This window comes from Passer domesticus, chromosome Z, assembly GCF_036417665.1.
Source record: "Passer domesticus isolate bPasDom1 chromosome Z, bPasDom1.hap1, whole genome shotgun sequence".
NCBI classification, from domain to species: Eukaryota; Metazoa; Chordata; class Aves; order Passeriformes; family Passeridae; genus Passer; species Passer domesticus.
In genome coordinates, this window is record NC_087512.1 from 8,406,896 (window position 1) to 8,434,574 (window position 27,679).

A 27,679-nucleotide genomic window follows, 5' to 3' on the forward strand; every position below is an offset into this window, starting at 1 on the left:
TTCCAGGTAGAAAACAGAAAAGGGCAAACACATTCAAGGGCTCTGTGGCAGGCAGATGGGGCATAACATATACACAAACAAATCTTTGGCATTGGAGCAATGCAGCTACAAGCTCATAAGAAGTCTTGCACTCCTTGCTGATGGTGTAGCATCTCTCCTGGCTGCCAGCCAGCTGGCCTTCCTTCATAACTCATTTCAAAAGCTATCAAAAGCCCAGGACCACTCTACCTGCCCACTTATACATCTGCAAAGTCCTGTGAGCCTGCAGACTTCCTCCTCTGAAAGATTCCCCGGGGTCCCATGTAGTAGTGTAACCATTATGTCAAGCTCTTCAGAGCTCATTAATTGAGTATAATTGTGTCTACGACGTGAAAAAACATCCTGATATGAAAAGCACATGCCGTGGCGCGGCATCAAACCCTCACAGATCGCTTTCCTTACACAAATAATTTAATGTCAGCAAAGCTAATTTGACGATGTTTCTTTGCAGACTACCTGGACTTCGCACAAGACGAGCATCTCCTCCCTGCAGCTCAGTGTCGAGAGCAGGCTACAAAGCCATCCTCGGGGAAGGAGCTGCGGCTCCCCAGCAGCTTCACACCCGCCCCGTGCATCTCCGCCATCCCCGGGGAGCATCGCTCCCGGGCTGGGCTCCAACACCGCCCGACTCCTCCACACACCTCACCTATCTCGGGAAAGCCGATCAAAAGCCCAGCCGCCCTCAGCGCCCACAGCCGGGCTCCAGTCCCCGCGCCCTTCCCGCGGGATGCTCCGGGGGGAGCGGCGCTCCCACCGCCGCAGCAGCGGAGCCGCCCGCCTGCCCCCGCCCGCCCTGCTGCCGACGGCGCTCGGGGAGGAGGAGGATGAGGAGGAGGAGGACGATAAGATGGCCCGGGATGACACAGCAGCGGCCCCGGGCCCGCCGCGGATGGCGGCGGCGCCCAGGACACCCCGTTATATAACGGCGGCGCCGCCGCGCCCGCAGCGCCCGCGCCCGGGGCCGTGTGCGCGACCCCCTCGGCACCGGGGTCATTTCAACCCGGGCTCGGCGCGGCCCCGCCCGCCCGCCCCTCACCAGCGGCTGCATCTCGGCGCGCACGGCGGGCACCTGGAACCGGTCTATCTCCTCCATCATCTTGGCGGCGGCGCCGAGCGCGGCGGGCGGGGCGCGGCGAGCAGGGCGGGCGGGCGCGGGCGGCTCCTCAGGCGGCGAGAGGGGACGGCGACAGCGACAATGACAACGACACCGCCCGCGGCTGCGGCTGCCTCATCGCCGCCGCCGCCGTGACTCAGCCGCGCCGCTTCCGGGTCCGGCCGCCGCCCCGCCCCTTCTGAATATTCATGAGGGGCGGGGCCGCTGTCACTCGCTCGGGGCCCGGATGCTGGGTTCCACCGCCCCGCCATGTTTGAATATTCATGAGGGGCGGGAGCGCTGTAATCGGTGGCAGAATGGTGGCTTCCCTGCGGCCCCGCCTTCTTTTGCATAGTCATTTGAGGGCGCGACCACTACAGCCAGTTTTGTGCGCGGTCACCCCGTTCCCCGAGGCCTGCCCCCCACCTCATTGAATATTCATGAAGTGGGAGTGGCCTCGATCAGCAGGTCGAGGCCCAGCTGCTCTGTTTTCCGTGGCCCCGCCCTTATTTGAATATTCATCAAGGGGCGGGGCCTGCCGTCACTCTCTCCGGGTCTCGCCGCGCTGTTCGCAGCGGCAGCTGGGATGTACCATTTCCCCCCTCGAGGGGAGATCGGGTGGGATGGGAGGATGGCCGGGCCCATCCGCCGCTTCCGGCGCGTTGCCATGGCTGCCGCCATCAACTTCCGGCGTGCCGGGAGGGAGCGGGGCTGCGGCGAGGGGTGTCCGCTGCCGTGAGGGACGGCCATGCCCCCCAAGGCGGCCGACAGGCGCCGGCAGGTAAGGGCTTGCCGCGCTCCCGTGGTGGCAGCGCCGCGGTGACGTCACTGCACGCACAGTGACGTCACACCCGAATGGCGTCAGCCCACCAGAGGGAAGGTCGCTGCGCAGCCCCGGTGTGGCCCTGTTGCCCTCGGCTCCTCCTCTGATCTCTGTCCTTGGTGTGACACCAGCGGTGACGTCACCGTTCCCCAAACCGCCACGCCGTGACGTCACTGCGTGCCGCACAGATCTTTCCCTCCGGGTTCACGGAATCCTCAGGGCAGGAAGGGACCCCCGGAGATCAGCCAGCCCAACCCCCTGCCAAGGCAGGGCCACCTGGAGCAGGTGACACGGGAGCACCTCCAGGTGGGGTTTGGGTGTCTCCGGAGGGGGAAACTCCACAACTCCCTGGGCAGCTGTTCCAGTGCTCTGCCACCCTCAGGATAATGAAGTTCTTCCTCAAGTTGAGGTGGAGCTTCTTGTGTTTGAGTTTATGGACACTGCTCCTTGCCCTGTCACTGGGTACCACCCAAAAGAGTCTGGCACCATGTCCTTGTCACCCACCTTTGATATATTTATATCCATTAATGAAATCCCCTCTCAGCCTTCTCCAGGCTGAACAGGGCCAGCAGTGCCTGAGGACATGCAGTGTGTCCTCATAAAGAGATGCTCCAGACCCCAGGCCATCCTTGTGGCCTGGACCCTCTCCAGCAGCTCCTTGTTTTCCTTGTGCTGAGGAGCCCAGAAGGGGACAGAGCCCTCCAGATGTGCCCTCACCAGGGCTGAGCAGAGGGGCAGGATCACCTCCCCTGGCCTGCTGGGCACCTGATGCACCTCAGGACATCACTGGCAGCACAGGCACACTGTGGGCTCGTCGTCACCTTGTCACCTGCCAATACACCCAGGTCCTCCTATCTTGTTTAGGCTGAGACCCCTTGTGTGAGGACACGAGGCTTGACTCCATTTTCATCAGAAGGCTGATTTATTATGTTATATATTATACTAAAATACCACATTACAACTATACTAAAAGAACAGAGAGAAGAAGATCAGAAGGCTACAAAGACAAGAATAGAATAGGAAATGAATAACAAAAATCCTGTGACTGCTCACAGCCTTGGCACAGGTGGCTGTGATTGGTCACTGATTGAAAACAATCCACATGGATCAATGGAAGATGCACCTGTGGCCTTCCACAGCAGCAGATAGCCATTGTTTACATTTCTTTCCTGAGGCTCTCAGCTCCTCAGGACAGGAAAAATCCCAGCAGAGGCTTTTTCACTAAAATATCATGGCTACACTCCTAGGCAGAGCTGAGGGGTCGAAGTGGTAGCTTAGGTCACCCCACAAAGCTGTAACCCACGGGGCTGGGTGTGGCAGTGGGGTCAGCACAGCCCCTCTTGGCCTTGTCGTGTCCTGGCTGCATCACATTGTGTCATGCTGTCCTTTCAGCTGCCCGTGGCTCCCTGAGGGCTCTGTGGCATTACTCAGCTGTTCAAACCAGCCTGTCCCAAAGCTGCAGCACCCCTCACTCTGTCACCGTGCTGCTCAGTCCTGTGACACTACAAAGTCCTCAGACATTGTCAGGCCGTTTCATCACTCTTCCAGTATGCAGCACCCTTTCCAAGGCAGGTCCTGCTGCACTCAGGGTGTCTCCAGCTTGCCCAAGGATCTCCCAGAGATACTGAGCACACAAGACAAAATCCTTTTTCTTACAATATTTAAAAAAAAATATTTTAGTTATACCCAGCTGTGAGTTTTTGTCTCTTTCGTTTTGCTTTTCTATTTGGTCTTTGCTCAGCTGAAGCAATAAACAGGAGTAATTTGCTACCCTTCCTGGCCCTCGACTGCTGCAGGGTCTCTATCTGCGAGACTTCACTGTAATCCTTTGGGTTCTGTGTAGACATGTCTTCATGCATCCTCTTTTGGGATAAAAAACTCAGATTAATTTGAGGAATTCCTGGGGCTTGTCTGCTACTGGAGTATCAAAGTGTTTAATTTAAAAGCAGATGGTGGCCTGCCTGATAAAACCCTTTTGTTAGCTTTTTTAGATCAATCCCAACACATTTGATGTTAGGGTTGGTGGGAGGAGGGTTAGCAGGCATGTAAGCAAGAGTGAGAGGATCACTCTGACCTTCCTAATCCCCTAGTAAGTACTAAAAAGTACCAAGATACAAAGGGCTTTATAAAATTTTCAAAGGGCACAAACTCAGAATCACAACCTGCATGCAGTGCTAGATAATAAAGATGTTTATACTAAAATTGTAAAAAACCCATTAATAATGATGCATACTAAACTGGGGATGAAATGCTAGTTCTGAATTTCAGTGTCTTTTATTTTCTGAGTTTCCACATAAATATTTTCAATCATTTTCAGTATCCATTATCTCAATATTCTGAAATGGAAAGACTTAGATTGACATGTTTGAAAAACTTAATGTGCTGTAAAGGCATTCCTTTTATTTTAAAGCTCTTGAAACATCATAAACTGTTTAAACTGTGAGGATGTTTGGCTTTTCACATAACTTTCATCACAATAACTTAAAAGACAATAATTTTAACTTTCCTGCATTACATTTCCCATATTTGCCTTGAGCTTGTTAAATCTGACTTCTGTTTCATATCCTTTCATCTGCTAGAATATTCTTGCAGTGGAGGAATTGTGTGGTTGGCTACCTCTGAGTCCACAGAGGCTTTTGCCTCATTTTCCCTGATCTCAGTGGCTCTGGGAGTGTGAGGGGTGAATGCCTTTGTGCTACTCACTGCCCAGCCAGGGCCTGATGTTTGATATCTACTTGGCCATAGTGGCCACTGTTAAACTAATTGGTGGGTCAAGGTTTAGATTCCAGTTCTTGACAAGAATTCTCCTGTAGTATTATGCTCTTTTCTCCTGTCCCTGGGCTTTTTATTTCTTTGCTTTTTATATATTGCTTTATTCTGCTCTGCCTCTTAGGTTTTTCACTGCTGACTGCCTTCACCTTATAAATTTTCTTCCTGAAATTGTTCTCAAAGCTGGGATACTTACCTGTATGCCTGTTCCCTTTTACCATGTATCGCTTCCAGCTTCTCCTTTGCTTTCATGACTTCATGTTCTTCACATGCTTAGTGATAAATTCTTGTTTTGTTTCTTCTTATCCTTTTGTGGGGGTTGTCTGCTCTTCTTCTGTGCCTGTCTTGTATCTGCATTCTCCTCTATCATCAGTTTCTTGTTTTATTTCACTCTTTTTTTCCTTTCTCCAGATGATTTCTGCCTCCAGCTCAGTCTCCAGCCACCTGATGGGTGAAAATATGTCGAAGTTGGGCTGATCATAAGAATTAAAGTATGGGGTGTTCTGGATAAATTACTTGACTTGACCAAGTCTTATTTATAAATGCCTGTAGGCTTTCATATGTTTCTGTACATCAATAAGACATTTTAGTGTTTCAATATTCAAAGTCTTAAAATAGTGCTGTATCTGGATCTTTGTGCTTCCAATGCAGCTTTGGAAATACCATCTATGTATGTTCTGTACTTCAATAACACCATTGCTTTCATATCAGAAATATGTTATATACAGTTGAGCTCAGCAACTTTTTGTAGGTATGTGGAAATATGGAAAGGCATAAGCCAACTTTCCTGCATCACACTGAAGGGAATGAGTGCATCAGATTCTCAGCTTTCCAAAAAAATTAGGTCTTCAGCATGGCAAGCAGGACACTCAGAAGTGTGATGTTGACAGCAGAGATGTGTGGCGTGTGCATGAGCATGCAGAAAGTGTTAGGGCAGGGAACAGCACCCTGTTGGTCTGGTGTCAGTCCTGTGTGTGGTCCTGGGTGATGAGAGAAAGTGGCCAGTGATTTTGAGATTGTTATTTTGAACATGTTTGACAGGTTGGAAGTGTTTGTTTCAGATTTCCGTGTCTTTGCTATGTAGCTCAAGGAAAATCCTTGAGTCAGCTGTGTTGAGCACCCTGTCCTAGTGTGTACCTCTTTGGCTGCACCCACCTCAAGGAGAAGCAAGATCTTGTTATGGTTCCTTGGCAGACCTTGCATACATTTAGCATTTAAAATACAAAACTAGACTGTTCCATCTTACCAGTTAGGGTTAACCTCACTGCAGGAACAGATCACTTAAGCAGTGTTAAGAAAGGGTCTGAATTAGGACAGAGAGACATTTCTTTTTACCCTTGTGGTCTTGCACACCCACTGACATGGAAACAGCTTCTTTGCTGTTCATCAAGTCATAAAAGAAAGAAATAGACCTCTTCCCCAAATACAGAAAATAATGAGACACAGTTTACTTTTTTGTATTTTCTTATTTTCTATTTTTTTCTTCCCCTGAGAAGGCTTTTAAAGGTGCTTACTTGTTCTTACACATACATTAAAATATCCATGGAGTATAAAGCAAACATTCCACTTAGTGTTTCTCAGAAAACATTAGAGAACGTGGTGGCAAATAGTTCTTAAATTGGCATCCCTAGTGTGTGCAAATAAATATCTGCTGCAGGGCAGGCTGGAAGTGACTTTGTTTCCATGCTGTGATTTCTTACTCCTTGTGCCAACTGGTGATTTACTATGGAGCTTGCTAATATTCAAAACAGGAATAACAAGCTAGCAGGAAACTTACAAAATTGTTTTACAGAAGTTCCAGGCTTAGCTCTCAGAATGTCTCTACCTCTTTCTTTTAGAATCCAACAAGCATATTACTACCTTACAAGTACATTACATTTTCCCCACAATTCTAGTTAATCTCTGTGGTGTGCTGTAGAGGAGGTGGAAATTACTGTCTCTGCTCAGGAAGATGAACTAAACTTAACAGGAGTGCTCTGTGATTGCTTGTAGCCTGATTGTATTATGGTGACAGCTAGCATGGGGAGCAGAAAGGCTGCAGGAACGTCTCTTTAATGATGTTAAAAAAATATAGTCTGGGTTTGTAATTTGCCCTGATGAGTGTTTCATTAATATGTAATCAATTTTCAGCTCTTGGAAAATTACTTTAATATGAACCGACACTTCAGCTTGTCAAAGTGACCAACCTGCATCATCCCTGCCACTGAGCTCTCTGGTATTTTAGGCTGCATCTGTGAGTCCAGATCTACTTGTCCGTCCTTATGCTTTAAGCATGAGGAGAAATTTTACATTTCTCAAGGAGTCGCTGAATAGTGGTGTCTGGCTCCTCACCATGCAGTGACTCATTACAAGATCTAGTCTGAAAGGGGCAGTTTAATCTGGCAGTATGGGAGAAAGATGTAATAGTAAGTAAAGGTTGTAGTGGAGCCCTTGTCCTGGATGGCAGCACAGCACATGTGGTAGCAATCATTGCATCTCCTGCTTGGATAGACAGGATTGGCCTTAGGACTGAACCTGAGGAATAGACACATTTTTCCAGGAGGATTTCTGCTCTCACTAATTCAGGATTCAACCTGATTTTAAGTGAACACTGGCTCTTGAGAGTGAATCTCTGCTTCCTAGGTCACCAGGATGATTTAGTTACCACCAGAATTGCCACTGACAAGTCAGATGATTTGTGCAGCAAAATAACATAGTTGAAAAGCAGGGCTCTAGAAAAAGCAGTTCAGAAGGAAATGGACTAGGAAAAAACTTCAGAGCTTTTGATATTCAGTCAAGAATACTGAATAACAATGGGTACTGATAGTCCTGTCTGTTTTGTATAAATTCAGTTAATGAGTCTCAGATCAGCAATTAGCGACTGTCATGTCATCAGAAAAAGTCAGAGCAATGTGAAAAAAAATGTAGATAGTGTAAACAAGAACAAGAACTGAATGTATGGTTGAATGCAATTTTTTAAAAAATTTGTTCATTGCAGGATAATCTGGTAACATTACTAGGAAGTTGAGGGTAAAATTTCTTTTAAACATTGCAAGTCTTTGATGGTTGCCCTCACTAACTTTTTCTTTTAGGATGCAGAAATATTATATCTCTTATGAAATGCCAGCCTGGTAGGGCTTTCTTTTAAAACTTCTTTTTCATTTACAGTAATGGTCTTTAGAAAGTCACCAGTAGTTTATTCTTATTTTTGTTTTTCTATTTTATGACTACTATATATTACATTTTAAATGAAAAAAAATATATATAACCCAGACATCTCTCCCAAAATACAGTTGGAAATGCTTGTTGGATAGCTGAGCAGCAGGAAGACTCCCTGCTGAAGGACTTGATTTTGCAGCTGTTTGTACCTCTTGATGGCTTGTCTGCCACCCTTGTCTGTCCCTCCCATAGAGGGAGCTGTCAGAAGGGAAAGGAATATTAAATGGCATTTAAAACATCACTTGTCATCTGTTTCCTCTTTTAATTTTTATTATCCTGTTGGATTGTGGTATCTTTGGTGTAGTCTATAGTCAATTTGTCTTGCAGAATAGTAGATGTCTGGCCCAGGGAAGAATTCCTAAGTGCTGATATCATAGACACTGTGGAAGAAAAATACAGAAAGAAACAGTAAGTTGGGGTTTCTGCAGCCTTCATTTAAGTATGGTGACTGTTACGGGCTTCTAATATCTTTTTGCTGTTGGAAGTGTGACAATCTGTTAATTTATTTAATGTATGATAGTCGTCAGAGTAAAACATGATTAGCCTCCATTAATTCTGACTCTGGCATTTTTCTCTGGAGAACTTGAGCGTCTCCCAGAGTGGTCAGAGTCACGATGGTGACCTGGAGGTGAGAAACTCCGTAATGCCTCCTGCCTGTTCCTTAGTTCCCTAGCAACCATGTCGGCTTTTTTTTCCCCCTAATACAAATTCCTCATGATTATTCACACTCCTCTTCTCATTAATTAATATTACTATTAAAGCCAAGGGTAGGAGCACATTTATTAGGGAGGTTTAGGAAGACAGTTGATTTTTTTTTCCTGTAGCAAAACCATCTTTAGTTTATCTAGAATTTGCTAAAATGTAACTATTTGGGTTGATTAGTTCTTTGTTGGATGTCTGACTTAGGCTTTGGATTACAAAAAGCCCCCACCACTCTAGATGCTGAACAATATAAACCAATAATCTATAGCAACATAACCTGGGAGGACTGAAGTGAGGCACGAAACCTACAAAAAACAAAGCGTGTGACTATGGAATTAAGCTGTGTATCATAATGCCTGTGCCCAATGGAATGAAATGAATGTTTCCCCGGCAACCTTAATTCGCACATTTTCTAAGTTCTGAATGCTTCTCTTTGAGATGTTAATAATAGTCAGTTAACTTTTTTTTTCCCCTATAGCTAATGTGATGCACAAAAGTGTGCTTGAATTTTAAACATGCATGTGAAGGCAAGTTATTGTAAACGTCTTACTAGTGAATATTGAATATACAATCATTATGTTGATTCACAGTTATAATTTATTTTTTATTTATATAGCAGATGTGGTCGTGAATTCTTCCCTATTGTGTGAACACTGTGTGATATATTTAGGTAGCTGTCAGAGCAAAAGGATTACATTTTTAATCGTAATTTATGGGTAATGCATTGTTACAGTAGAAAGAAGAATCGGGAAGCTATAGTGGCAGGACACAAACTACCTAGGTGATATTGAAGCCTTTTTACATCTAATGTGGCAGAGAGAACTTTTAAGAAAAGGTATGAAAAAGGAAAGTGTTCTGGCTTTGGAAAGATTTACAGAGAACAGGAGCTTGCAAAAAAAACCAAAACAAAACCAGCAAAACTACAAAGCACAGATACACCAATAAAAAGGATGTCAGAACTGCCCTTTTCATCAAGCAGCACAGTAGTATTGTCTGTGCTATTATCTAAATTAGGAAACATGGTAAAAGATTTTGTATTCTTGACTGACTTGTGTTTGCTCCCCAGCTTGCTTCTTGTGATAGTTTTAAACAGGTGTACTAGTTTTGATGACCTTCACCTACTGCTAACATTGCCAAAATACCAGGAACTCATTTTTCCTCATCTTATTTTTTCATCTTGGTGCCACTTTCCAGCTGGGTTCCAAAAGTCTGAGATAGTTTGGGATGAACCTTCAGCAGCATAGGTGGCAGTAGCAGGAGTGATGCTTGCAGAGCAAAGTATGTCTTTATTTTTTATGCTGACTTCTGTAGAGTACTGAGTCAAGTGGAGCTAGAGTCTCTACCTTCCCTTGCAAGAGTCCAGAATATCCAACAAAAAGGTAATTCAATTTTTGTTGTTGAAGTAGGCCTCTGCATTGTGTTTTATCTGGGCAGGAGACAAGAGTTTTGCTGAACAGCCCCAGAATAAGCTAAGGACCAACTCCTTCCTAGACTGCTCCAGGTATGGCTGTCCTGCCTTTGTAGAGCACACATGGAAGAAAGCCCCAGACCCACACTGGTCTCTGTCTGCTGGCTCCCATCCTCCCACTTCAGGTTTATCATGTCTTTGTCATGGGCTGTCCATACAGTGCAGCAGTTGACCAAGGATCTGTGTCATAACAAAGTAGTTCTAAAGCATTACTGTTCAAGTTGAATGGAGTGGTTGGACCTTCTTCAGTTCAAAATACCAGAAATAATAATTTCGTATCATGTCAGTAATGTGCTTGCTCCCTGCTGAAGGGAACTACTTGGCTTAGTTCCAGGGAGCCCCAAAGCAAGCTGTCACAGTCAGCAAGTGGAGGCTGGTAGGAAAGCAGACATGAAGAATGGAGAAGGCTGGTATATCTCACTGACAGATGCAATGAAACCTCTTCTTTGAACACCCTCTCCCAATTACACACAACAGCCATCCTTTGATAAAGGTTAAAACATGCATAGAGTCAAAGCTAAGACTTTCAGAGCCTGGCTCTGTATTTCACAATGTTGTTGCACTCAAAATCTTGTTTATGGGCAGAGAAAAGGCACAACTTATAAAACTAAATTTAGTGTCAGTGTGACTGAAATTTTAGTCTAAACATTATTATCTGTAATGGTGTACTCATTAAAGAAAATAAGAAGTACTTCTGTGGAAAAAAACCCCATTGTGATACTGCAGTTAAAGTTGCTGCATGAAAGCTTCCCAGTTTCCATCTCTTTTGTAGTATTGTGCTTACCCTTCTTCCAGTGCTCTGATTCCTGAAGTTGATGGCTTGATTTTGCCATTGGTGGTGGTGTTGGTGGGAATGTTATAAGTTGTCAGCAGCTGGAGACCTTCCTTGGGGAGGATTAAGATGTCCATTTTGATGGTTTCTTCTTCACCTAAAGTTTATTATAATGCTAGCTAATGCATTTTCACATTTCCCTTTTTCCATTGGTCTGGTTCTCCACATTACACCTGATATTACTTCATATAGTGCTTTTTCAGTGTGCTAGATACTATTTTTTTCCCTTCTTTGCTACACCTAAACCAGATTTTCTTCAGTTCTGCTATCTGCAGATCTACATTTCTCTAACTGGCCAGTGGTTAAATGCTTACAGCAGTGGGATCTGTGATGATGATACTTGGGTATGTGCTCCATGTCTTATCATCCCCTGCCTGTACTCTGTGCCATATCCTGAGTCTCCTCAGGCTGTCTTTATCATACCAGGCCTGTACTGCATCATTAAATTCCACAAATTCCACTTGTAAAACCATGATAGTAGCAGACAAAGACAAGGTAAATAGAGCCAACTAGCCACAAGTACCTGGTTGATTAGAAAAATTGTTCATGCTCTACTCTACTAACTCTTTATGGTAGGGGAAGCAGACCAGGGTTTGTGTTGCTTCCTTGTGGTGCACTCATAGCTGTAGCTTTTCTTTAGTCTCACTTTTAGATTTTAATAGTGGTGCAGATATTTATTCACAGGCGGCTCTTTGGGTTATGTTAATTGAAATCTGTGCAACTGCTAAAGCCAATTATCCTCAGATCGTCTTGGCAATGCCTTTGCTAATGGATAAATGATTTTGTAGACCCGTTTACAAAGGATAATAGTAAGTAGACTTCATTTCATGTTTAAATTTAAGAATCTGATTTTGCTTTGGATCTGAATAAAACTCTGCTCTGAAAACCTGTTTAAGTCACTTCAATTCACACAAAACAGGGCCCTTGTCAGAGTGAACCCTTTGTTGCCCATTGCCAAGCAATCACACAGGGGAGACAGGCCAGCTGCATGGTCCAGTCGTCTCAGTAGTGGTTGGTTGTGGCATGGGACCTCTTAGCCTCTCTGCTCTGCAATCAGCCCATTGTGAGACTATAAGGAAAATGTTATAACTTTTATTTTCTCCATCTTTTGCATCACAAAAATTTGTATTTCAAAGTAAGGCATATTTTCTAAGCATAGAAATGTGTTGTTCTGCTCGTTTTTCATGGGTTTTAATATGTATCTTATGGAATAAAGATAATTCCTAATGCCTTGTTAGTAACAGCAGTTTTATGTGTCTTAGCTTATACAAAGAAGTAACACAGAGACACTGTTTCACGTTTTTACTGAACTTTGTTCTCCTCTGAAAATATTTCTTTTCTGAGTTCTTATTGTCAAGACTTAACAAGTAATGGGGCTTGATGAACAATGCTTTGGGATTCTGGGTCAAAGTCTTTCTGGCTGCTTAATTGTTTAATACATAGAAAGTAGGTGGTGGAAGTGAATATTAAATTTTCATAATGAGGAGGAATCATGAGGGGAGTGTACAAATCTCTGTGGAGGCTTGTGTTCCTGAAAGTGTTCTTAAGACATATAGAAGACAAGAGGAAGAATAGATGTTGTAATAAAGTGGGGCTTTCCAGAGTAAGAACAAGGGAAACCAGGTGAGAGAAACAAATGGCAGACTTAAAAAGCAAGCAGTGGTCCTTTGCATTACCATGTAGCTGTACTGCAGGAGTCCTTGCTGTGGAAGTTGTGCATGCTAAAAACGTGCATAGATTCCAAAATCACAGAATAAATTTGTGGAGAAAAAGATTCACTGATACAGAATAGAAAGGATCGAGTTTCTGGTTCAAGTCCCTGTGGCAAGATAAGAGGTCACCCTGGAGAGAACAGAATAGATACTTTCTTTTGAACAGTGTTGGTGAGAGATACTTGGCTAGGTGGACCTTTGATCTGCGGTGAAAGGCACACTCTAATGTTCTTCTGAAGAAAATCAATCAGCCCTTGGGAGCTTGCTCTCCCACCCCTTCATTTTCCTTCCCTCTTGTCTAGTATCCCCTTCCTTTCTGTCACAAAGTTAAACACTTTTTTCTAAGTAACTCCTCTGCTTTTTTCATCCAAACCATCACATGTCATTTGTGATCCATCCTGAAACTGTTCTTGCCAAGGTTTCTAATGTTGTTTCCTTTGCTGGATTTATCAGCTCTCTCTCCTCCTTCAGGGTTCATGGTCCTGTCTGTCCCTCAGAATCTCCTCAAAAGGATCCTCTTCATATCCTTTCCCACTTTCTGTTAAATTTTCACAAATCTTTGTCAGTGGTGCCCTTCTGTTATTTATTGACTCTTGGCAGTGTAGTGTCCCTCTGTAAGGCACCCTATAAACAACTGTTTGTTTTCCTTAAAGCCTGTCATAATAATTTTTCCGTGCTTTCATGTGTGCAGTGGGGTTGACAGTGGTTCATTTCTCAGCTGTTCATCAGTGTTTTCCATGTTTTCTCAGTGCTCATGACTTTGTGGGTGTGGATCTACTGTCTTTGGGCTCCCTGTGCCAAGCAAGCACTTAAAACGGGCAGCCTTTTAATGTGTTTGACGAAGGCACTAAAATGTGTGTATGACATTTGGGTGTATCACAGATTAGGGCAGACTGGTAGTGTTGTACTAGGACAGAGCCTGGCATTTTTTCATGCTGAAAAATCACCGTCTTGTGTTGTAAAAGTGACTGTTTTTCCTTAAAATAATTTGTACATAGAATGCTGGCATACTCAGCTTTTAAAATATACCATTGGAGCGAGCATCAAACTTGTTCTGATTTGGTTAAATCCCGAAATAAGGTGCTTTGAAAGTTTACGTTGGATGTCTTCTCAATTTAGGGCCAAGGTGGACCTTCAGGAGGAAGGGCAGGAAAAGCTGGTAAAGGTAAAAAAAAGGTAAGATTCTCAAGTCTTAAAAAATGGTTTTTTTTCCTTTTTTCAGCTATGAGATGCAAAAAAGATATAGTCTGAACAATGGGGTTTTTTTTATGTAATGTTGGTAAAATATCAATTGATTTAGCAGTAAGAGGTTGCTGTAGGTTTCCACTGAGAAGGGAAATACATCAGCAAATTAGGACAAAAAGTATCACCTGGAACAAAAGCAGAATTTGGGTAAAATGCAATATGAAAAGATTAAATTAAGATGTTTGGGATGTGAATTCCAAAATACTAGCTGGCTAGGACTGTGAGAGATCTGCCTGCTCAGTTTAGAAAATTCAAAGTATAGCCTATATTCACTTAACAAAGAAGTACAAGGTGGTAATAACTCATGATAATGTTTTTACTATCAGGCAAATTATTTGAATACCTTGATTTAATCTACCTTCTGCTTATTTAGCTCCACTGGGAAGGATGGGAGATCCATGACAGGGATGGAAGAACAGTCTACATGCCTTTAAATAGACATATTGATAAAAAGCTTTTCACTTTCTTGGGGCAAATCAGTCTCATTAAATGTTCCTCTTCTCACCATTAAAAATGGAAAGTTATTTACTTTTAAATGAAAATCATATATAAAAATGTTAAAACCACAATACTTCTTATCTGATTCACTTGGGAAAACAGCCACTGAACTGGCATCAAATTGTGTGTGATAAATGTCCTGCAAGCAGTTGTTCATGTAGGGACCATTAAATCACAGACAACTATCCTGCAGTCATCGTCTCTTGTACATCAGAGCACCTGACCTTCCTTACAGCTTGCCTCATTTCAGCTCCCTTGGGTAAAGAAATAAGGCTGCAGCCTGTGACTTTCCATGGGCTCTTGGAATATGCAAAATTCTCTGTTACTTTCAGCCACTGCACATTTCGACACAGCGTTGTGCTTTTTACCTTTGTGGTACTCTGCAGGTAGCAAAGCATTGCTGGGTCCAGCCTCTATAGCTTCAGCCATAAGCTGTAATTATGCCTTGGACTCATCCTCAGCTTTGTATGGCTGTAAAGTTAGCAGGTCTGAGAGAACTGTATTTACAAGAATGATTGATTTATTTTAAATCAACTCATTACACAATTTGAACTGAGGGAGAAATTTTGCCTGGAGCAGTTAAGCACTTTAATCAGCAGTTTTGTGTTCTGACAGTTTTTTTCTGTAAGGACAATTAATTGAAATTCATTCCTGCAGTGATTCATTTTCTTTTTAATGACCTTATATCATGACATCAACCCAGTGCTAGCCCAGGGAGAGCAGCAGTCTGTTGCTGGGAGAATGGAGACATGCTGGCCTTTGCATGAAATTGGTTAACATTTCTCCAGGAGCCACATCCCTGCAGCTTTGTATTTCAAACTAAATTCTAAGAGTAGCCTATAGAATAACAAGTCAGGAGTAATTGCAGGTTCTTGGCTTGTACCCTTGAGTAGTCCTTAAGTCCTGTAATACCCTTGGGTATTATGTGGCAAGGGAAACAGAATTGCCAACTTTTTAAACTGAAATTGAAGTGGAATCACTTGAGTTTTGTTATTGGAGTTAATCCAGTTTTGTGCCAGGGCAGGAGTTATCTTCAGACTGCAGCTCCTCCAACCCACTGAACTCCTGCTGGCAAATGTAGCCATATGAAAATCTTCAGATTTTGGCCTGCCATTTGTGTTCTTCTGCTCTGCTCAAAGCAAAGATGGGTGGGGGAATGTTGTTTTTATCTCTTTGCTCTGTGCCTCAAGAAGTGCTGCTTTGCCAAGGAGCAAAGCTGTCAGAGTCTTGTTGCATTTCTGAGCTTGTTGTACCTGTTCTAGGATGAAGATGACTTACCTGAAACAGGAGAGGACTCGTCGACAAGGGCTGCAGTCAGATCCCCAGATCAGCTGGAGCTGACTGAAGCTGTGAGTAAAGCAATGCCTGTCTTGTCATGAGGTGTGTGTGTGAATCTCCATAAGCAGAAGCATACACATTGGTTTTGGAGGAAATTCTCTAAGAGTGAAACTCCAATACTTGCTGAAGTACAATGTCTGCAGTACCATATGAAATGGCTTCAACAAGAAAAAGGGAGAATAAAAATAAAAATTTGGTTTTCACAAAGCTGTGAAACCCAGTTCTGGGCTTCCTGTTCACTGCCTGGAGGTAATCCAAAAGTGAAAGTGGGGCTGGGGCATCACTCACTTAAGGAGGACCCAGAGCCAGCCCATAACTTTTCAGGTGCCTGTGTACAGTACACAGGACAGGGAAGTGTCCTACAATTTTATTGCTATTTCTTCTGTTGGTTCAGTAGCATTGCAATTGGTCACCCTTCCAATTGCACTTGTTTTTCTCTTCTCACAGCCTTATAAAACTCTAGCATTGTTCCCTGTCCTTAAACTAGCACTGTGACAGGGGAGCTTTATGTATGTCCTCCAACTCAGACACTAAAAATAGTTAGCAGTACCTTTGTTTTGTTAACAGTGGTCAATCCTGAAAGTACTGCTACTAAGGTTATTGTTTATTTTTGGACAGTGTAAATTTTAAAGATACAAGTTGTCTGTCTTACCCTATAGAATGCAGTTAGCACTTTTCAAGTACTACCATATCTTAGATAAGAATTAAAATCAAGAAAGCCCATTGAAATACTGTGGTATGAAGCAGGATGAATGTTCTGGGTTCCACTCTGAACCAGGTTAGCCCCAAGCACTGTTCTTGTGGTGGCATCAGCTGTGTATGAGGTATCTGCAGTGAACTAAGCATTAACATTGTGATTTTGTTGCTGTACATTGTATTAGTAGTGAAGTTTTATTTACAATACTATTTTGTTTCCATTCCAAAGGAATTAAAACAGGATGTTACACGTACCTTGACAGCTGATAATCCCCATATTCCCCGGAATATTGTCAGATTCAACTTTAAAGTAAGTATGACATGACGTATAAAACTGGATTGTTTTGCAATTATTTTGCTTTGTGTTTTCCTTTGGTTTATAACTAGGTAAATTTTCTTTTAATGTGGCTGCATCTTATTACATATTTACTGCTAATGGTTCTTAAAGGGTTTTTGTAGAGGGTAGAAGTCTAAAGGCATTTATGTAGAAGTAGAATATCATAATTACAGAACAAGATCTGTCAGTGAAGGTAATAATTGCACCTGATTTCAAGTAGTTACTTTTCCCATTTTGTGGTGGTTAAAGGACAAAAGGCAAAGTCTGTAAGAATTATGTCTCAGCATCCACACTTGAAGACTGAATTGTTGGAGAGCTCAGAAATTTGTTTTGTGAAATCACACAAGCTTTATTCATGATGAGTAGGAGTGAGCAACAGACAGCCAGAAAATATCCAGGAGTCACACCTTCACATTTCTACGTGCAGGGCACACTGGAGCAGCCTTCTGCTGCTACCATATACAGCCAGCAACACAGGGAGTCACGTGGGGAGGGTGGAGTGATGGCTTTGCCCTGAAAGAAAGGGAATGGAGACAGCTCCTTCAACTCTGGCATTGAATTATTCCCAGATTTAAGCAGGTGTCGTGGTTTAATCCCAGTTGACCACTAAGCCCCACACAATCATTCACTCATTCTCTCATGAGTAGTGAATGGTAGGACAGAGGAGAGAATCAGAGGAGTAGAAGTGAGAAAACTCATGGGCTGAGATGAAGACAGTTTAATAGGGAAAGCAAAAGCTGTACAAAGCAAAACAAGGAATTAGTTCACCACTTCAGGCAGATGTTCAGCAATCCCTAGGAAAGCAGGGCTCCATGTAACTTAATGGTTACTTGGTAAGACACACACCATCATTCCAAACATCCCCCCACCCCTCCCATTCTTATTCTTCCCCCCAGCATTGTTTTTCCTCCAGATTTATATGCTAAGCATGGCACTATATGGTATGGAATATCCCTGGGGTCAGATGGGTGAGTTAGTGATGAGATGGGGCAGGGAACAGAACTTTGCAAGTGTTGCTCAGCAACAACAAAAACACCCCTGTTTTCAGCACTGTCTTCTGCACAAATCCAAAACAGAGCCCCAAAATACAGAAGCTACTGTGAGGAAAATTATCCCTGTCAAAACCAACACCTAAGAGAAGAGAAAACCAAGCAAAATATTCCCAAGTCACCTCTGTGCTACTGTACTTGTTCAGCCAACCATTACACTATTCCAGAGAAAGGAAATCAGACTTGTGGAATTAAAAAAGTCCTTCTGTTCCATTTGGAGCTGAGATTTTTTCATACTTATGGTATAAACACAGTTGATCAGTAATCCATATCTTCAAATTCTCCACAATGACTGAAGGGAGCTCAGTACTATGCTGTGGTTGACATAGTGAAGCAAATCAAAGTAAGCAAACTATTGAAGAACACTATCTGTGTTCTTTGGTGGCTTCTAATGCAACCTGGGCTAGGAAAAGGTGTTCCTATCCAGGGCAGGGAGGTTGCAACAAGATGTTCTTTGAGATCCCTTCTAGCCTAAACCATTCCGAGATTCTGTGATTATGTGATTCTATGATTTTGTTGGGTTTTACTTTTGTAGGAACGAGCATACAAGCTAGTGGACGACATAGATCAAACAGCTGTTCACCTGACTTTGAATGGATACTTGATACACAAAGATTCAGATGAAGGCAGACGCCAGAGTATCAGATCAAGCTCTGAAGCAGGTAGCTTTTTTGTCTGATCTCACAATAATTTTCAGACAGGCACTGGTTCCTCTTATTCAACATGATGGAATGATCATGCTGCATTACCATAGAATTAAATAGCTCCTACTTTGGCTTGCATGCCTGTTGGCAATCAAAATTTGAAAAATAATCAGCCAGGTGTTTGCTGCAGTCTAGAAAATGGTGTGTGGTTTTTGAGTCATTTGAATGCTAACACTGAAATTTTCAAAGTTATTTAGTGTCTTTTAAACATCTTTCACTACCATTAGTTGGACATACATGTCTAAACTACCAAGACTATTTTGAAAGTTTCAGACATGATTTAAAGTATTAAAGCAGAAATGTTTGGAATCTGGGTGATTTTTCAGGAAACTATCACATGCATGACCAATTCTTGATTTTTTACCAATACATCTACTTTCAGACAATGTGAGATACAAAACCCTGAACTACTTGGACCTTTGATCTGAGCCACTATCAACACTATTACGTGTTCAGACAAAAAGATACATTAACCAGAGACTCAAAGCTCTCTTGTTAGTAAAGAATTCTATGTTTGAATTTTCAGCAGAAAGGATGTACTGGCTAGTGATTTTATTGTATTTCTGCTATTTGTGAAGGGAGAATTTCTGTTACAATGAGTGTTCTGTCAAGGTGGTAATGTCAGGCACAATGGTAACGCTGGGTGAGCTCCTGGGAATAGTTCTTGCTTGAAGCTTCTGAGGGTCAGTGTATCCTTTATTTTACACTTAACAAGCTATGTATGATGATTTGAAGTAGGGCAAAGTGTTTAGTGGGATCTTCAATGCCATGAAATCATGGATTTTTGGCAGTGCTTTTTGTAGATTCCAAATCAATTAGTTTCAAGTTGCTCTATGCTAGCATGGCTGCACAGTCAAGGCCATCATTGGAATGTAGACATCCATCATAGTAAAACAAGACTAGTATATTAATTTTTATCCATATAAACAAGAACAACTGTGTTATAACTTCTGTGTGCCTTGAAAACATTCTTAGTAGTTGTGCATAGCTGCAGACAATTCTGGAGGATAGAGAGGTCTGGAGCTGAAGGGATGCCCTGAAACAGAGTTACTCAGATCAGAAATGGGTTACAGAAGTTTGCTCTGAGTCAAAACATTTATTTTTTATTTCAGTTCATCCAGAAGTACTGCAAATGAATTCTAGAAATACCCTTGTGACCTGTTGTGACTTTGAGCAAACAATTGTTCTCCAAAGTGGGGATTTGTTACTGTGTTGTCTAATGATACAGCATTAGGAAAGAATATATATGTATATCAATGCTCCAGAAGACAGAGGTCTGTAGAATATTGAATAAGATGTCCTGTTATTATGGGCTCATTCATGTATCCTTTCTGTCATCAGAAGAGACTCCTGTTGAGGAGGAAAAGGCTCCTGTGGAGGCAACTGAAGAGGCAACTGAAGAGGCAGAGACTAAAGTTGAAGAATCCACAGAAGGTGCTGAGGTAATTCTCTACAGCCAGCTAAGAGCTGTCCATTTTATTTTTAGTATTACCTTTTAAATTATATTACTATAAAATTGGTTTTCTTCTGTGATTGATTATTTTATGTCTGAGATGTCAGTACTGCAGGTGAGAACCTGCAGGTTCTCCTAGGCATCCATTTTTCAGATGTAAAAGGCGAGTAGGGGGATCATACCAGATCTGTCTTTATCCAGATATTATATCAAAATAAAGTATAATCTGCTGGGATCTGGAATCTTCCTGGACAGTATGTCCATTGGGGAAAAACAAAAATCTGGAGAGAAAGCAGCAGGCATAACTGAATGAAAGAAGTAGTGGCTTGGTTTAAAGGCTGATAGGAAATGAGTGCCTGTGAATGTTTGCTCTTATCCACACAGTGTTAGAACCCACAGTGTCAGAGTTTCAGGTGAAACTTGTCTAACAAGGAAATGAAAACACTGGGTAATGGGACTCTAATAACGAAATCTTCTGGTCCCTGAATCCATTTTACCAAAGGCAGCTGTGCTATCTCATGTCAGGTATCTCTCTTATGTCAGGTTTTAAAGTAATTTCCGTTCTTGAATGTATATATTCCCATTCAGGTATAATTTCAGAGTCTCATAGATCTGAGTGCTGGAAGTCTCCCAGTTTGCATGTTGAATATTGGATCTTCAGTAACAATCTCCTTCACTAGGCAGCAGAAACCAGCAGTCTGAGAAGAAGGAAGGAGACAACTGATTCCTTCAGGGTGAAGTTACTGCTGTACTTTCTTGCAGGCAACAGGAGAGGAAGAGGGAGAGAGAAAAGGAGAAGGAGAGGGAGAAGGGGAACATGAAGCTGAAGCAGCTGAGGCAGCAGAGGCTGAAGAGCATCCTCCCCCAAAAGCACCAGAAAGGAAGCTTGCAAACCAGTTCAACTTCATTGAGAGAGGTTCAACTACATACCACTATCCTCTGCGGGTATGTTGCTGTCTCCTTCAGTGACTTGGAGGATCTTTCCTTTGGGAGGGAATGTAGTTTGTGTCATATCCTGTGATGTGTCAATACTGTTAGGGAAAAAGGTATAGTGGTTGTACTATTGTAAAACATTTGGTGTAATGATAATAGTGACAGAAAATTTCTTGCCTTGTGAACTCTTGGACAGCCTACAAAAGGTTTTAATGCTACTGTAAATCCTTAAGCCTCTACTTGGACATATTTCTCATGTCTATTTTCTCATCTGAAAAAAAGTATGGAACAATGTTAGGGTAGCAGCTGAATACTTGGAATGTGTGAAAGCAGTTTCTGTTTGTCACTGTGTACTTTTATGGTCTTGTACTTCAATTCTTATTAATGGAGCAGAGATATAATAGATACTATATCATCTCCATATATTAAAAGGTCAAATGTTTTTGGGCTTGTATTAAGCATGGGTACTAGAGTAACAAACTTATGTAAGTGTGACAAATCTGTACTTCTTGTACATGGTATATCTCCCTCCCACTCTGCATGCACTTTCCAGTAAGTACAGACCCAAACCCTTATGTTCCTTCTCTAAGCTTTTTGCTGAGCCTACAGCCATTGCCTGTGAGCATGTTTTCATGGGGCCTTCTGACTGAGCAATCGTGGTGATGTTGGCTCCTGACAGAGTGCTCAAAAAGGAGTTTCCTACACCAGGTGTACAAGTTCCAGAAAATTATTTTGTATTCCTTGGTGCAATTGAAGTGTGTATTTCCCCAAAGAGCCTGTCTGTTGTCTTACAGCCATTACACCTGGGGTTAGATGTCTTTACATGTGAAGGACTTGGAGAGATGTATGCGTTACAGTGCTGCTGTAGACAGAAGATCTCAAGAGAGTTTGTCCAGCAGTGGGGTGCTTGCTATGATGTTTGAGCTAAGATTCTGCATCTTTCAAAAATCCCAGTGGAAGCCATGGAATTTCTCATTTCTTTGTTCCCAGATCTGAATATTCTCTTCTTCCCAATGATTATACTGGGAGAAGCTTGTGTGTCTCTGTATGATTCTATGCCTTTGAAAGCAGAACATAGACCTTAAATAGCTGCATAGTACTGCTATGTGCTAGTACTTCAACATGCAGTTTTCACCTCTGAGATATATTCATTTCAGAGGTCAATGAAATGCTACAGGCAGCTTCTTAAAATTTTTCTGACACAAAAGTTTTTTGAAAGAAGAAGCTGTTCTGTTAAGGGAACGTTTCACAGAAATATATTAATTTATATCAAAATGTTGATGTAAGGGTGGTATATTATTTCAGTAGCATCAGATGAATTGACTCTGTTCAATTCTTTTTTTCTGATTGTTGTATCCAACTGGCTTTTTAATATATAGGACAAAACTTTTCAAATTTGGTAGGATGTCATAACTGATTTATACAGTACCCTAGGAGTCATTTGGATATCAAGTTATTCATGCAGACTGTTTCCACAACTAGACTGTGGCACTGCAGAGGCTTCAATACTGAGATTATGCTTCTTCAAGCTTTGTCTTTTTTCAGGAAAAAGGATTGCAAACTGACCCTGCACCTTTTGAAACTTTCTCAGCCAATGTTAACCAGGTAAATCTATATCTATATCTATCTCTTTTTTATCTTTAAAGTTGTATAGACTATATTGTGGAAATTGAGGTGTGAGAAAGTTAAAACCAAATTATTCTGTTTGCATTCCTTGCAGTGGAATTAATTCCTTTACTGTGGCTTTGGTCTCCCATTTGACTCTGACAGCAAACTAGTATGACCCTCTCTTCTGCCTGAATGGGTGAACTTGCTCATGGTTTATATTTCTAAGGTTAAGTGTCTCAGTTTAGATGCTTTTCACTGGTTTATTTTTTGCCAGCCACCCTGACCTTTCTGCTTTAGAGAGTCTTAAGTGATTGGGAACAGGGAAATGACAGGGTGAGAATAGTTTTGGATTCAGCAAGAGGTGAGCTTCAGCCTGCAGGGTACTGGCTCCTGTAGGGATATAGCTCTCTCTCGGAGTATTGTTAGGAATTTGGCATATGTGGCACTTGAGTTTTTACTCTAAGTTTAGCAGTATGCAAAAGCAGGTTTCTAAAGCCTGAAGCTGAACCAAGTGAGAACTACAGCATAAGGAATGTGGAAGACCTGTTGCAAGAGACTTAATTCTGCTTTATGTAGCAGAAGTGTGCCTATCTATTCATGGTGAAAGGCTCTGTAGCATTTTCTGCATCCCTTAAAAATGTAAAATAAAATATTTTGATTGAAATTTCACACAAGAAATATGTTACAGCTTTCAGAGGAAAGGGAATCATTCAATTCTGCTGATTAATACTCAGATATTTGTAAAATGTAATTGTGTTTGTCACAGATATAAACATTGTTTCAAACTAATGTATCAAACTGGCATTGAAAACACCATTTTGTTATCAGTGAGTGGAGGAATGGGAGAAGACACTGTAACATAATGGTAGCAATTTAAAAAATGCTGGCATGGGAAAATGATAGGAAGGGGAGCGGAGGTATCTCTGTCAGGTTAAAAACTGTAATCTATTCTATTCCTGAACCTGAAATTACAGAGTAATTTACCTGAGATCTCCTCTCCCTCCAGATGGAGTTTTCTTCCATTTTTTTTTCCTTACAGTGAGATGTCCTGAGATTTAGAACAGAGATCTTTAAAATAATTAGCCCCTGATTAAGATTTTGCATTACATGTTTGAAAGCGAAGAGGAAAGGGTTCCTTTGATTTCTTTTTATATTTTCAGTGGGTCTAAAATAGTGGTTTTATATAAACTCTTTTTTCCCCTCAGCTCTTTTTTCCTTTATGTTCTTTCTTATGCTAACAATTCCCTATTCCAAACTTTTCTGTTCTACTCCTTCTCATACTTGTTTCATCTTCTTTGTCTTTTCCCTGATGTTTGGAACATCTTTCCATCTCATTTCTGCAAATTTACAACACAATACAGTTTGGGCTTTTTTTTTTTTTCCCAAAGAGTTCTGCTACCTTTATTTCAATGGTCTAGTCTATATTCTATATTTGAATCATACTCCTTATCCTAAGCTAATGTGTCAGATTGCCTTTTGTTTTGTCCTGAAATAAATATACCTGCTTCAGATACAATACTAGGATTTCAATACTAATGAATAATTCTTAAGATAAGTTATTTTGGATCTACTCAAGTGAGACATGTGTGGCATGTGGCATAGCAGAAAATGTAAAACTGCTCTCAGTTTCCATTTGATCATATGCTGCAGAGTTGGAGTCCAAATTTAAATTGTGTTAAGCAACTACAATTTAATTTTCCAACACCACATGAGAAATGTCATAAAGCAAATGTTTAATGCATGTTTCTTGCTAAACACTGGTAAATTAGCCAAAAACAAAGTCCTGCAAAAACAAAGGTACAGAGTCAAAGAAGTAAGTAGAGTGTTGGAGGAAAGAAATACAGGAACACGCTGTAATGTATTCTTAAAATAACACATGCTCCATCATTCTTGAAAAATCCTGGACCTCAACTCTTCACTTTTTGTGTAAGAAGACAGATGTTCACCTAATTCCAGCAGCAGCGGTACTGTTGTGATGACTATAATATTTTTTGTGATGGTGTAGCTGGCTGTTCTCAGGAATATGATCAGGTCTTGATAAATCCTGCCTCTGTCTGTCTCTCAGTGGTTTATCTATGATGCCTATATGGAGGAACTTGAGAGAATAGAAAAGGCAAAAGAGAAAGAAAAAGCAAAACCTACAACAGTAAAGAAAGAAGATGTGAAATCTGGAAGAAAGTTATCCTATGTGGAGCCACCGGTATGTTTCATAATGTGGGGAAAAAGATTGTTCAAAGTGCTGGTGGGTGCATTTGTAGAGGAAGTCAGGTGAAAGTAAATCATGCTGGCTGTGTAGCTTGTTGTCTTAGTAGGCAAAAAACACCTTTAGAAAATGCAAAAGTCAGTTTTTGTTAGAAATTGAATTCCCAAAATAGGACTTCTGTTGTGCTGTATAAAACAGGATTTGGATTTCACGTAATCTTATTTTCAAACCTCATTTCCAAGCAAGATATGTAGCTTTTGGGTTTTGGGCACTGTGTTTGTTTCACATTTTTATTATTGTGTGAGAGATAAAAGAACAGAATAGGTAGAAACACTCTCTGATTTTTCAAAGAATTGTAAGGGATCATGGTTCTACATACAATGTTTCAATCTGAAAGGCACTGCAATTTAGGATTATTTCAAAATACAGCACTGTAGTAAAATACTTCTCACGATTTTTAAATTTTAACTTTTAATGATTTTATAGCATTACAAGTTATACAGTTTCTAATTATAGATACCTAAGTGATATGCATCTCAGAATATCAGGTATCCTAACACCTGCCATGCCCCGAGCTGTTGCTGTGACCTTGCTGTGAGGGTAATACTGACTCCTAATCCAGAGTCAGGAGTAACCTAGGAGTGCCTTGTGGAACCAACAGTTTCTTCTATCAAAGTGACTGTATCCCCATCTTAAAAATATTGTCTCACTTCAAACCCCAAGTGTACGATATATGTAGGACAATATGGCAACCCTGAAAAATATCCTCATGTTCCAAAATGTTTTCAAGGGATTCAGGAAGCTTCTATTATGGTTTAGCTGGCTGGTTCTTTCTTCCCCAGTCTAAGGTAGACAATTTAGAAATAATTTCTTTAATGACTGGAGCAAGATACTCTGAGAATTATAATACAGAATCATGGAAATCAGTTCATAACTTTCTCCTAGAATAGGTGTAGACATATCAACATAAGATATAGATATAGATATAGATATAGATATAGATAGATAGATAGATAGATAGATAGATAGATAGATAGATAGATAGATAATGTATGTGTCTGTGTATATATATCTGTGTGTGTGTGTCTCTGTGTGTGTCTGTGTGTGTGTGTGTGTGTAATAAGAGCTGATTCCTGAAACTGGCTTTAACTCTTTCCTACCATATGGCCAATATAAGTACAGAGGATTTGGCTGGTTTAGCCACGAAGCAGCACTGTGCCAGCATAAACCTTACAGTATAAACAGACCAGGAACATGTTCTGATAGGCTTCTTCCTATGGACTGTGCCATGGAAATTCACAGTCCTTTTGAAAACCAGTGAACCTTTCACCTGAGTATGTTTTGGAGAATTCAGCCTCAAGTCAACATTGCAATTGCAGGCTTAAAGGGTGGCCTGCTAAAAGATAAATGAAAATAAAGTGAAAATGTATTGTAAAGCACCTGCTGCCCACTCCGCTGACAACAGTGGGAAATTGAAATCCAGTCACTCATGTTATCTGTCCCTTTGGTGTTTTGCTTTTCACGCTTAACACTTTCCAGGGGTCTTGAAGGGAAGCCAAAAAGTCGATGCAGTGAATAAGTGAAATGAAAAGCTTCTTTATGCAGGGCTAGTGTCCCAAACTGAGGTTCTCTGTGAGGCTGATCAACCAACATGAAGTGTATGAAAAACCTGATGAATTCTTCACTCATTAATTGGAAAAAAATGCAACCTGAAATACTCCAAAGCTCAAATCAGACTTACAACAGTTGTAAGTAGATGTAAATATACAGAAATTAAAGGCTAATGGCATCAGAATCTGTATTTCTGACCTCAAGTTAGCAAATGGAGAAGTAGGTTTTGTGGAGCTGCTAACTCACACATTACATATGTTACAGCATGCTAATTGAAACAGAGCTTTTCCAGCTGAGTGTTTTTTAAGGCCAAACTGTGCTTGGTCATTGCTCAAGGGAACTGTGGAACATCAAGCAGGAGACATGGCTGATCTGGATCAAGCTGCAGTGGCTAGAAGCCACAATTAATTTCCACCATTGTTTTGGTCAGACTAGATATTAGCAAGAAAAACTATGATAGCTACTGAGATAGCACCAGATTTAATCCAAGGGAAAGAAGAGGATAAAATGAGTGGCTATCATCACAGGTGGGTCTCTCATGGAAGCTGTTGCTATGGTAGGAGGCCATGAAAGAGAAGATCCAAGAACTAGAGCCACAGCTGGAAATTATGGTAGCAGTTAGATGAGAATTTAAAAATGTAGTGAATGAAAAGGCTGAGAAAACAGTACTGGTACTGAATAAGAGGTCAAAGGAGTGCAAGACTAGAAGAGAAAAGCAGAGAAGAAAAGAGGGGAGGGGAAGGGAGGAGAGGGGAGCCTTGACAGTTCTTGACAGAAGCTTCTCACTAGGGGAAGAGAAGTAAAATGAAGCTGTGCATTGCAGCTTTCTTGCTAGGAAAAGCAAGAAAGATGTGGTTTAGCAAAACAGACAACGGAGGCAGCCAACAGGAAAGGAAGGGAGATAACCAAGAATTTCAACAGAAGGAAGGGTGACAATTTTATAAAGAAGATGTATGATGGAATAGAAATTGGAATAATAGAAAGTATTTGACTGGAGACTGTAATGAAGAACTAGAAATCTCTCCATGTGCATCTCACTCAAATGAAACTAGAGGGGAAAGGATGTGCTACATCTAATAGCAGTGATACAACTTTTGGAACTTTTCCTCAGTATTTAGTCAAGGCAGTACGCAGACCATGGATAGCACAGAATACCAAAGTGGAATGATATTAAATTTTCTGAGCTGAAAATATCTGGAAGCAGAGCTAACTGGGAAGAAGTGTTGTATCTGCCTGTCCTGCTTTTCTGTTCCTATACCATCTGTTTACAGCTCTGACTACAGGGAGGATACTCAATGATCTTAAAGGTCTTTTTCAACCCAAATGATTCTGTGATTCCACAGTTCTGACCCAGAGACTTGCTTGGTC

At 41.6% G+C, this 27,679-nt stretch overlaps 2 protein-coding genes across 4 annotated transcripts in view; one reads left to right on the forward strand and one right to left on the reverse strand.

The window, feature by feature from the left end:
• FAM219A (family with sequence similarity 219 member A) overlaps positions 1–1,321 on the reverse strand; it is a 92,679-nt gene extending 91,358 nt beyond the window's left edge. For 2 of the 3 annotated variants that reach the window (XM_064405705.1, XM_064405704.1), the window contains exon 1: positions 1,076–1,321. In XM_064405705.1, the coding sequence (XP_064261775.1) occupies positions 1,076–1,135 (60 nt within the window). In that variant the 5' untranslated portion in view covers positions 1,136–1,321. The remainder of the gene's footprint in view (positions 1–1,075) is intronic. The other variant, XM_064405706.1, reaches the window with a different exon arrangement.
• Positions 1,322–1,815: 494 nt separating this feature from the next.
• The window catches only part of DNAI1 (dynein axonemal intermediate chain 1), a 136,536-nt gene continuing 110,672 nt past the window's right edge, over positions 1,816–27,679 (forward strand). The window contains exons 1-9 of the mRNA XM_064403788.1: positions 1,816–1,913; positions 13,756–13,812; positions 15,642–15,728; positions 16,643–16,723; positions 18,335–18,461; positions 19,845–19,945; positions 20,719–20,901; positions 22,435–22,494; positions 24,563–24,697. Coding sequence (XP_064259858.1) covers positions 1,881–1,913; positions 13,756–13,812; positions 15,642–15,728; positions 16,643–16,723; positions 18,335–18,461; positions 19,845–19,945; positions 20,719–20,901; positions 22,435–22,494; positions 24,563–24,697 — 864 coding nt within the window. The 5' untranslated portion in view covers positions 1,816–1,880. The remainder of the gene's footprint in view (positions 1,914–13,755; positions 13,813–15,641; positions 15,729–16,642; positions 16,724–18,334; positions 18,462–19,844; positions 19,946–20,718; positions 20,902–22,434; positions 22,495–24,562; positions 24,698–27,679) is intronic.